General features: G+C 35.7%; 1 protein-coding gene across 12 annotated transcripts in view; it reads right to left on the reverse strand.

Moving 5' to 3' along the window:
• tax1bp1b (Tax1 (human T-cell leukemia virus type I) binding protein 1b) overlaps positions 1 to 12,170 on the reverse strand; it is a 64,539-nt gene that overhangs the window by 4,681 nt on the left and 47,688 nt on the right. For 4 of the 12 annotated variants that reach the window (NM_001430974.1, XM_068213891.1, XM_073924621.1 and 1 more), the window contains 5 exons: positions 11,974 to 12,089; positions 11,756 to 11,881; positions 5,125 to 5,211; positions 2,976 to 3,150; positions 1,421 to 1,572 (listed from right to left, as the gene is read on the reverse strand). In NM_001430974.1, coding sequence (NP_001417903.1) covers positions 1,421 to 1,572; positions 2,976 to 3,150; positions 5,125 to 5,211; positions 11,756 to 11,881; positions 11,974 to 12,089 — 656 coding nt within the window. Of the gene's footprint in view, positions 1 to 1,420; positions 1,573 to 2,975; positions 3,154 to 5,124; positions 5,212 to 11,755; positions 11,882 to 11,973; positions 12,090 to 12,170 lie in introns of all 12 variants that reach the window. The other 8 variants (NM_212664.2, XM_005157957.4, XM_073924619.1 and 5 more) reach the window with 2 other exon arrangements.

The raw sequence follows: 12,170 nt of genomic DNA on the forward strand, positions 1-12,170 counted from the left end.
CAGCGCCTTAGCATACGCCGGCGTTTGAAGCAGAAGTATAAATCAGCCTTTAGACGCGCAATCTCCAGAAGATTATCATTCGTTTGCGGGCATCGAGGAGTCTCCCTATGCTTCCGGGAGACTTGGATGTCTGGGATTACATTACCGTTACTAGCCATTTTGCAAGCTAGTGTAGCGCGTGCCTGGAGTAGTGTTTGGAGGTTAGCTCTTTTGTGTCGGGGGTCCATACCATACCATACCATATTGTTACACCCTTTCATATATATATATATATATATATATATATATATATATATATATATATATATATATATATATATATATATATATATATATATATATATATATATATATATATATATATATATATATAATTTATTACACATTTGTTTTCAAACAAAACAATTAATATCACTTTTAGTTGAAAAAAAGTTTTTTTTTCTGTTGCAATGAAAAAAGGCCAGATATTTTAACAAAAGGTTTTGTAACAAATACACATTTACTGTAAAATGTATAGTAATTTCTTGAAATAAATGAATGAATGGGAATGTTGAGGGACAGGGATTTAAAGCATTCAATGTCCTGGTTAAAAATATAGATTTTTAATATACATTTCTGAATGAATTTTATCATGTGTAATCTTTATTTCTGAGGCCTTATGAGGTTCAAAATCACAGACATTGGATCTCTTTGTCCAAATAGTTGCAGTTTATCCATTTTAATTGTTTGAAAACAAAATATGGATCATTCTGCATACAGTTGAAATGTTGCACAGACAACAAGTCAATGTGGACCATTTTAGTATTTTTTGGCCCTTTTTGGTTTCTATGTAATTGTTTTGAAAGAGGGAACACAAGCTATAGTAGAAGCATTACAATTTTTAGACAAAAAATAAAACATCTGGACATGAAGCAGCAATGAGATACCATATTTGTGGAGATAACATTATAAGACCTTGAAAATTAGGACTCCAAGAGAAAGTTATGAAAGTTGAGAAAGTTACAGCTGCATTCCAAGAAATGTAATAGTTTTGCTTTTATATAGTTTGCAATCCTAACGAGTTTCACTGAAACTTGATGTGAATAGGCATCAAGTCTCTTCAGATGAAAAGTGACTTTCACGTCAACTGACTGAAGCTCTTCCGTGTTTAGTTTGGAAAATCCACCATTATTTGAGCAAGGCTAACAAGCTTAATTAGAAGTGAGTGTGAGCACTTCCTTAACGACTCTGGTCTGGGTTACCAAGGCTTTAATAATGCCAGCTTAGAAAAGCCCTGCCGGAGGCCAGCACAGCAAAAAGGAGCGCAGATAAAAGACCGACAGAGATTTGGAAAGAGTTTAAGCCCATCTGCAGTTCGGACTTGTTTAAAGCTTTAATCCCACCTCTATATCACATCTACTGGTTGCCATAATGAACTCACAGTGCTCTGCGGCTCTTCTGGTTCCTCCAGTCCATCAGGGCGACTGAGGTTACGGGCAGGCTGTATGCACACGACATTGCTATCCCAGGATGGAGGCCCAACTGGGGGCAATCGGGGCATCTGGTCATCAGAGAACTCTCCGTCGGCTCCATCTGTCATGGGAGGAAGCACTTTAATGTCTTAATATCTGGATTTATACCTCAAGAAAAGCTAGTAGTTCAAACACACATGCGTAAGAGCAAATAATTACATGTGGTTCAAGATGGTGTCCGCAAACAAAATGTACAAAAATTTGATTTGAAAAAACAGTTAAAAAAATAAATGATAATAATTTTTAAATTTTATTTAATGCTTTAAATCAGGAGTTCTCAAACTTTTTAACTTCGGGGACCACTTCTTTCTCCGATCAATTTTTGAAGGCCCATCTGCCTGACATTTTTTACAAAATGTTTTTATAAAATGCACATTTAAACCTTTGTTTATTAACATTTGTTGTGCCTTTTTATATATGTTAAATGTTATAAAAACATTTGTTAAAAAAATAATATTTTAGTCACAACGTCTTTAAAAATGGAAAGATAAAACATTAAATTTATGCAAAATATTGCGGAAAAATAGCAAACTACAACATTTCAACAAAATATCTATTTTTGGTTTCTCTTGATTTTTGATATTTTTGTATTTAATTTGTGTTTAATATTTTTCTATAACGTGAATTTTGACTACTCATTTTTTAATCACTATTGTAAGTTATTTTGTTAGATAAGCTCCAGATTTGGCTTTAGTAATGACTAAAATAATGTATATTCACAAATATAATATTATAACGCATCCGATAGAAAATATTAATTTAAATGAGAGATTTGTGTGGGTGTATTCATATATGCTGAGCACTGTGTGTGGGAAAAATTAAATGACCTACTTAGTCTGACCTCTACGTAAATATAAAAATATATAAAGTAATAAATAAGAGATTGTGTACCATTTTCATTCAATAATAAATTATTTAAAACCTCTTGTTGAAATCTAAAGGCCTGAAGAATAGTAGCAAATAATAATAATAAAGATTTAAAATGACAATTTAAAAAAATAAAAATAAAAATAATCACTATAATCACATATTTTTTAAAAAGTCAATAATATTTAAATATGTCTGTCAGGATTTTTTTGTTTTGTTTTATAAACAATTTTTATAATGAATGACATTTTACTGGATGTCTTCAATAAATCATGATAAAAATGAATGTCTTTAGCTATGGAAGTTTCACATTAGTGAATATGCACTAGCAAGATGTTACAAAAATGTGTATTTATGCATAAAGCACAGCTCACATATAAAGTGAAAATAAGCAACTTTCCATTTGTCAGCGTTCTGAATTTGTCTGACCAACCAGAACCCATTGCAAAATACGTCAAAGAAATATTTATCCTCATGGGAAATTGTCAATTGTATAGGTTTCTATGGACATTATTGGTGATTGTGATCTTGTTCAGGAGTAATATTCTATTTATGAAAAGAATAAACAATCAAAAAAATAGACAGTAGCATAAATACCCCTGGAGTCAGTAGAAGAGTAGGGGTTCCCGAACAACAGATCAGTGGGACGCTGGGGCACCAGCAAAGGAGATGGGTCATCTTGAGCGTACGGCATCGGGTACTGCAGGAAAACTGACTGAACGTCCAGATTGCTATCTTTCTGTTCTTCTTCCCTGTTGACACTCTTCTGCAACTGCTGATGGGACACAGAAACCAACATGGCAGTTTGAGAACAATCATTAAAATCTTAATGTCAAACAAGGCAGCACAATATTTCGTTTCAACACTGATATCACAATGTGTGCATCTGCAATAGTCACAACCCCAGATGTTCAATGTTGAGTTAGGATTACAGCTGACTAGGAGCCACAAAGCAGAACATGAGATTTGTGGACTAAACTGCATAGTTAATTCACAATTGAGCAAAAGTTTAGCATTTGCATGTGCTTTAATGACCTTCGGGCATTTCAAGAGACTTGCAAGCATTCAGGCACATAATATTTGTAACTATAATAAAGATTTAATTATTAATACAATGAAAACTATGCAGTTTTACGTTTCATTATTTAATCCTGGACCTGAATACTCTCTGTTGCCCTACAAACGCAAAAAGCACTGTTTATTTCAATTTTGTCTTGTAATTGCTAGCAATTTGTCTTAGGGTTGGGCGATGTCGACCAATTTAGCATCGTTTGATTTCTAATGTGAAACATCGCGATGGAGGATGGCATCGTTGTTGTAGGCGGCGGTGAATTAATTATTTAAGAATAATTATTTAATTCAACAAATTATTTATTTATAGCCTACCGCTTTAACTACCTGACCCGCATAGTCTTTGTTTTACCTATAACCAAATCATAAATAAATAAAAATAAGTTATACACAAGCTACCACCTGTCAATCCTTCTTTTCCCCTGGCCTAAATAGGCAGAGTGATCTGTGAGGTTATTATCGCATCGACAAACTTGGTTGTTAAAAAAGTATCTGAGGTTTTCGCTAAAATGACAAGTACAAGCGTGAAAAGCGAAAGTTTGTAGCAGTGTATTGGCTCTGTGACACGATTCAAAAGACCGAAGTTGAAATATCACGTTTAACAACTATAGTGAGATGCGACCCAGCTGTACATACTTGATAAACTGTCCGATGTGCACTGCTCTCTGGGGTTTTGTGCAAAGCACCCCATACTGACTGCCTGGAGCTCAGACGTGCACACATACTGCTGAAGCGCATGCCACAGTTTGTGTGTATGTGTGTGGTCACATGGTGTGCATTTTCAGTGGTATAGTGTGGATGGAGATCTGTTCAGAAATGCTAGGTAAACAGTGTGGATGTGGATCATTTTCATTCTAAAATACAATTTTAAAACTAAGACCTATTAGTGTCAACGGGGCCTGAGTGTGTGTTTTTCATGAGCAGGTTGCCGCTGCGACGGGGACAGGGCGGAGGATCAGGATGCCAGCTCAGCATTGTGGATGGATAATGGCATCGTCTATCGACCCAACCCTAATTTCTCTATTATATTAGATGCACGATTCAGTCCGCTATAGATTCATTCCATTTAATCTAAATTAATGATGTTTTTTTAGAAGACATTGTGTGAAATTGTCTTATATAATGGCAGAAAAACAAGCCATTGCAAAGCCATTTTTTTCAACATCATGCAGCCCTAATGATAAACATAATGTATCGAAGATATTTCATGATAAGTTAGGCCCAATTTTTTCATTCTTTCCTTGCTCCTTCCTTCTATCTAAGTGTCCAGACAATACATCACTCACCGCAGTGAGCAGCGGCATAGAGAAACTCGCCACCCTCACACAAACAGTTTAATTAGGCCCTTCATTAAAACTTCTCTGCCTGTTCAAAAGAAGGCATAGCTCTGCCTTTTATTGAAGTCTTCGGCAGGCGCCAATTTCATTTAGTCTGAACCTCAAATTGGGTCATTTTGCTTCTCGAGCATCGAGTTTTGCGTTGTACCTCAACTACGAGTCCCTCTCTGTGGTCCAGGGTAATTGAATGGAAAATAAGGACTCACTTGCACTGCTGGCCCAATTAGAGAGATATGTTAAACCCAAACCAGATTCTGAGAATAAAACAACAAGCAGGGAAAACAACTGCATTTTTAGATTGGCACAGGCCTGGAGAAAATGAAATCGAAAGCACGCACCCCCTCCAGTTTCTCTTTTTCTTTGGTCAACACAAAAAGGCTGTCCTTCAGCTCCTTCAGCTCACGGCCCTTCTCTGCCACCTGACTCTAAAAAACAAAATAAAAGGAAAAAGAAAATGTTCTGTTATTGCTTCAGTTAATGGTGAAAAAAGACCACACACGAAGTTGCTCTATACTTGACAGCTTAGTTTGATTTAAGAATATCTAATTTATGTTGATTAAGATTATTTCCGAATACTTTTACTGAAATGGGAATAAAACAAATCCTAATTGCTTTAAAATGCAATACATGTTCTTTATTTTAAGTAATCTTTTATATACTGTGTGAAATTCCAGTAACAAATGTGCATTAAGCAAATAGTCATCAACTTTGACTGATCCTTTAACCTCTATTATAATTGTACAAGACCTGGAATACCAACATGGAACACCATTTTCTGCTCTGCAAAGGGAATCCACCTTGCATATGGGCTTGAATTGATACAGTAAAACCCACACCATGTTTACTGTTCATATCTCTGTGCATACAAAATCTGAAGAAGGGCTGAAAATCAGATATGCGTGTCGTAGACCAATCATAGCAAACTGGGGCATATGAAAGGAAATGGTTTACGAAAATTGTTAGAAAAGAGGTCAGGCTGCAATGTATATATTGGAAATCTTATTAGATTTTTTGCTTTGTTTTGACCTTGGACAGATGTAAACCTATTGTAGAAGGCCTACAAAACACATGGAAATAATCTTTGAAATAGCATAAAGGTTAGCATAAAGCAGGCATGTCCAAACTCGGTCCTGAAGGGCTGGTGTCCTGCAAAGTTTAGTTCCAACCACAATCAGACTTAATCTGGGCTACCCAATCAAGCTCAACAAGCTGAACAAATTTGTGTTCAACAGAAGAAAGTTTAGAACTACTTGAGATTAGTAAAAGATTTTTTTGTGCGTAAACTATCCCTTTACATACCATTAAATGATTTAATTGTTTAATGATAAAGTATACAAAAATGAATTACTAATGAAAATCTTAATTTGGTCATTCCCAACATTTGAAATATGGTTAAAAAAGGGATTTAATTTTGAATTCACATAAAACAGGGGTGCCAAAACTCTGTCCTGGGGGTCTGTTGTCCTGAGTTTAGTGCCAATCCCATTCAGGCACACCTGCACCACCTAAAAAGCTCCTTCTAGTCATACTACAAACGTCCTGGAAGGTGTGTTGAAGGAAGTTTAAGCTAATCAATGCAGGACACTGGCCCTCTAGGACCAAGTTTGGACACCCCTGACCTAAAGGGTTTATTCTGTTCTGAGCATGGAAGCATATGAAATGAAATGAATAAATGAATAAATAAATATATATTATTTATATTTATATAATGACTATTGTGCCAGACTGCCATATTATATATATATATATATATATATATATATATATATATATATATATATATATATATATATATATAATATGGCAGTCTGGCACAATAGTCATTATAAATAAAAATAACTGCCTTTCTGACTGACAGAAAGAATACAGAAGTACTGTACTCCAGAGTCGTGTAATTATACAATTTACTGACAAAACTAGAACAAATGATTACATTAATTCAGATTTTCCTAAATTGGCTATAAGCAAAGCTAGTGTTTTTCAGCCAATGTTAATTTTCTGGTGAAAGATTTCTGTAATTATTTTCCATATCATAAGGTTTCTGTTTCCTCGACATCGTAATGTAATAAAAAAATCAATCAGTTAAATAAACTTAACCATTTATGTAGTTGTTCAGGCATAAAAAAAAAAGATAGACCGTGTAAACTCTAGCTTCGTAAAACAGCAGCAGGCGTGTGCAGAAACTCCATTGAAAATACTGGGGTAAAATAAATTTTCATATTTTAAAGACATGGCAGGGGAATATTTAATTCAATGCAGTGTCGGCCTGAGCGATCAATCAGAAAGTAATCAAAATTGACATTCAAAACCTATAATTGATAAAAAAAATTCTAAGTACATTTTTTCAATTACTTTCCCTAGTTCTTTTTGACTGTTCTTTTTACGCAATACATGTTTTGATTTCAGTTTTTCAATGCTGATGTTCAATAAATATTCATAGATATTGTGTTTTCTTCAGTTATTTTAAAATCACGTAAAGAACCCTTCATTCAATGATTTCTCACCTATAATATGTAAGCATATTTACTGTATAAAACCTGTCAGTGAACTATGAGGGCAAAAAATAAAATAAAAAAACAAAAAATAATCGATCATTAATTGTAATCAAGTTAAATGTTCAATTAATCAAGATTTAGATTTTAGGCCAAATCGCCCAGCCCTAAGGCAGTGCTTCCTGTTTGGTCTGAGACCCACTTTATATTGTATATCTTTCAGGCAGTGAAGATCAATGATTTTAAAGAAAACAGATCTTAAAGGTGACGATTTTGAAATAGAAAGACAGTTTACCAGAAGCCGTTGGGTTGCTGTCTGAAAATTAAATGTCCATATGCATGTACCCCATTGTATCCATTATAAAACTATTTTAATTAAGTACATATTTAGAAACTAGAATATCTCACTGGCTGAATTTCTCTGAGCATAAACAACATAGTGTCGAAAGAATGCAAGGAAGAGAGTCATTTTGCAGCCTCAGACTTTGGTGAAAATGCACATGTAGATCTAGAATGAATGTTTTGTCTTTACAAAGAAATGTTTCTTAACAACACAATGTTGACAACCAAATAAAGTGAGAGCAGATCAAAGAAGACTTTGTTTGTTGGCTGACATTATGCAAACACATTATGGATCTATGCAGATCAGGGACAGTAGTGAAACTGGAATTCCTGCCGAGTCATTTTGGCGATTCAGAATCTCGATTTCTTCTTTCAGAAGGCAATAACTTCATTTGTTGTGCAGTGCACACTGATCTTTAAAACTTTACAGACCTTTTACATTCACACTCTGGCTTCTTTACTGCTCATTTACATCTGTCTTTGCATGGCTCCTCTGAGTCACGCACAGAGACAGTAAGCTTAGCCTGAAGACTAGCACTGATCTGCAGTTGACCTTACTACTTAAACACAAGTGAGTCCCTCTCTCTGTCTCCTGCTGCGTAGGGAGGCAGCCAGCAGATGCATTATCCTGTCTTGATCCCAGGACTCCCAACTGTCCTTCCTCCACTGTCTCCATGCCTCATGTAAACAGCAGTAAAAGTCAGTCTCCTCGGTGACACGCTCATAAACCAGCACTGTCAGTGTATTTGTGCTAATGCAATGATACCGGGCTTGACTCAGAGCAGCCGTAAACAGTGTGGAGGAGAAGACGGTACTAAGGTCGTCCTGGATCTCTTATCAGAACATCTGAAGGTCTGCTTATCTCTGATCGCGTTTCCCTCCCTCATCGGAGTCAGTTTGTGGGGGAAAAAAAAGAATAGGCTTTCCTTTGTTGAATGAATCGTTGCATTAGGAGTTCATGTAAACAGCTTTTTTAAATATAAAAACAAACTAGATTTATTCCAATTGATGATCAATTTTGCATGGAAATGTTAATGAAGCTGGCTGTAATCCAAAACAATGCTGTCTTGATGTAGTTTAGAATTTGATAAGCAGATTGACTGTGATTTTAGCAAGCTTTTTTCAGCTTTGCATTCTCTCTAAAGACAAGCCTTTCCTGAGCAAGGCTGATCTTGAGAAAGCCATCCATGCTTTTGTCAGTTCACATTTTGGCGACTGTAATGCACTTTATGTTGGAGTTAACCAGTTGTGTCTTTATTGTTTGCAGCTTGTACAAAATGCTGCTGCTCGCATGTAAACTAACAGTTGGAAAAATGAACACATTATACCTATTCTCTACTCCTTCCACTAGCTCCTTGTTAAGTTTAGAATTGATTTCATTCATTCATTCATTTTCTTTCCGGCTTAGTCCCTTTATTAATCTGGGGAACCGCCAACTTATCCAGCGTATGTTTTACGCAGCGGATGCCCTTCCAGCTCTTATTGCCCTTTCCCATCTCTGGGAAACATCCATTCACACTCATTCATACTCATACACTACGGACAATTTAGCTAACCCAATTCACCTGTACTGCATGTCTTTGGACAGTGGGGGAAACCGGAGCACCTGGAGGAAACCCATGCAAACGCAGGAAGAACAGGGCAAACTCCACACAGAAACACCAACTGATCCAGCAGAGGCTCGATCCAGCGACCTTCTTGCTGCGACAGCACTTATGTGCCTTAGAATTGATTTTAAACTTTTAATGTTTGTTTTTAATGCCGTCAATGGCCTTGCTCCTACTTATTTATGCAAAGTTTTGCACATTCACAAACCCAGCAGTGCTTTGCAATCCGCTGACCAACTTCTGCTTGAAGTTCCTCGGTCGAGATAGAAGCTGTGGGGTGATCGCTCTTTTGCAGTAGCAGGTCCTAAACTTTTAAATACCCATCTTACTTAGCTTTGTACAATCACTGATCTGACACTTTATAAAGTCAAGCTTAAGACCAACTTGTTTAAATTGCATTTTAATGCATGGCACTGACACAACTTTGTGTTTGTTGTATTATATTAATATTTCTTGTATTGTTTTGCATTGTCTGCTTTTAAGTTGTGCTGTTTAATTTGTTTTTACTTGTGTAAAGCACTTTGGTCATCCTTGGTTGTAGTAAAGTGCTATTTAAATAAAGGTTGATTGATTGATGTGTGATCAAAACCAGTTACTACACTGCAAATAAGCTAAAGTAAAAATACCAGCTATTATGTACCAAAAAGCTAGATTTATTAGAAGAGGAAGTGTTGCTATAAAGCCCTGTTTAGATCGCATATGAAGACATGTTTTGTTTCAGATTACAGGAAAAAAAAAACCTTAAATACAACTTTTTCTAACTTTATATATAACCTTATATGATCTTTCTATTTGGGAGATAAAAATAAGATAATAATAAATCACTTTTAAAATAAGTACATGTTTAAGCAGTGAAATCAATTGACCCTAAGCTCTGCCCTCCTTAGTTACTGTTGTTACGCCTGTCAAGCTTTCATGCCTGACACGGCTTTTTAAATGCGTGTCCGCCAGTGTCAGACATTGCCAGGAATATAATGTCAGTTTTGGCGGACAGGTGAGATACCTGAGAAAGCAGACAAAAAATGACTACAGTACGCATTACAGAGGTATATTCACGACATAATAGGCAACCGATTAGAGAATAATTCAATCAAAATTGAAGCTAGCTTAGCCTAGCCGCCTCGTACGCTAACCATTCAACAACTTAGTTTATGCTCAACAGGAGGTAAAATTTAAAAATAATCTAATAATAACTATTGAAACCGTGATTTCTCTATTTTTAGCCAAAAAGCCTGATAGATTCATTGTTGTGCAATGAAAAATATTGTTACTAACCGACGAGGAAACATGCATGACCGTGCTTTTACATACAGTAGTTCATTCTTAGAAAGAGCAGCCAGAAAGGGAAAACTGTTGGATTTGTGCCGAATATTAGCATCATTGACCCATAACAATGTACAGTAAGTTACCAATTACTGTAAGTATGTGTGTGTACTCTTTATAAATTACTGAAAAACAGCTGCTGGTAAAGTATATTGATCGCAAGTGCTTAGTTTGTGATCATATCTCGAGTTTGTTCTTTTGATTTGCAATTTCAAATGTTCGTAGCTTGACATAAGATGGAAATATGAAGTTCAGTAAAGTTAGCAACAGATTCGCAAATTTATATTTTCCGGATCAATAACTCATGTATTATGACCTATTCGCTATTAGTATGACTAACGTTACTAACGTTATGGCGAACAGCCACTTACTTTCATGTAGTTTGGGAGCAGCCCGAACTTTGTAGACCCTGGGGCTGCAGCATGTTATGTTATCAACCAGACACATTGTCATGAAAATATAAAAGTGTAGCGTTTTAATTAACTTATAAAGAGAGGTCACCTGAAGTGTTTAAAACTTGAACATGAAAGCTATAGCTACCCCTCAGCCCTTTCCTTTTACCCCTAACCCTCATTTTGCACATTCATGTGAGGGGATAGGGGTGTCCCAATTCTCTTTAGCTTGAAGGCCACACTAGAAATCAAGTCGTACGAAATTTTTACAGAATACTGCAGCTACAATAGCAACATGGCTACACTCATGAGTCAAGAGATGCATTTTTTTACATTAAGATTTTTTCAATAAACAAACAATTGTTTTAATCCATTCATATCGATGTTCATGTTTTATGGTCATGCTTTAAAAAATGATAAAAATAAAACTAAATCTCTATGTTTTGCTATCTATTAATCGATATTAATAACTCATGTTTAGTAGTCCCACAACATACTTTAACATCTGTCACTCGATGATACTTACCCGGTCAGAAAAGTAAAAAAACTTATAGGCACGCACTGGTCAAGAGCATGCTTTTCTGGGATAAGTGGCCATAAAAAAACACCCTTGGTTACATAAGAAAGAGTCAGAAAAGAAACTTCTAAACTAGCAACCCTAAAGTAGGATTTTGGGGAAAGAAATGTGTTACATCCTTTTACGTATTGTATGTCCAAATCATTTTGATCCATGCTTGAGCATTTTGAGCATCTTTTTACAGTGTAAATAACTCTGAATGTATGAAATACTTTAAACTGGTAGATGATGCTGACCTTATAACGATCCTCCTCAGCAGCCAGCTGCATTCGCAGGCTCTCATTGGTTTTCATCTGCTCCCTCAGCTTCACCTCCATCTTCGTGAGCTCATCAGTTATCATGCTGCAACGCTCTCGTTCCTCCTGCAAAGTAAGCACGTTAGGATATCAAGCAGATGCAGAAAAAATTTAAAAAACAAATAAATATATATAAAATGGAAAAAATAAGTTCTTACATTAAGCATCTGTTTGCATTTTCTGTATTTGTCATTTTTGTCCAGCTCTTTGCTTGATGATTTCAGCCTGCCATGAATGATGGCATCTAGAACTGCATCTGAAGTACTTGGGCTTCCTGTTAGTGATAGAGAGAGTGCTACATCAAGTCCATACAATCACATCCCCTCACTCAACCTATAGTTTGTATTGTTTTTTT

The sequence above is a fragment of the Danio rerio genome, chromosome 16 (genome assembly GCF_049306965.1).
Source record: "Danio rerio strain Tuebingen ecotype United States chromosome 16, GRCz12tu, whole genome shotgun sequence".
Lineage (NCBI taxonomy): Eukaryota > Metazoa > Chordata > Actinopteri > Cypriniformes > Danionidae > Danio > Danio rerio.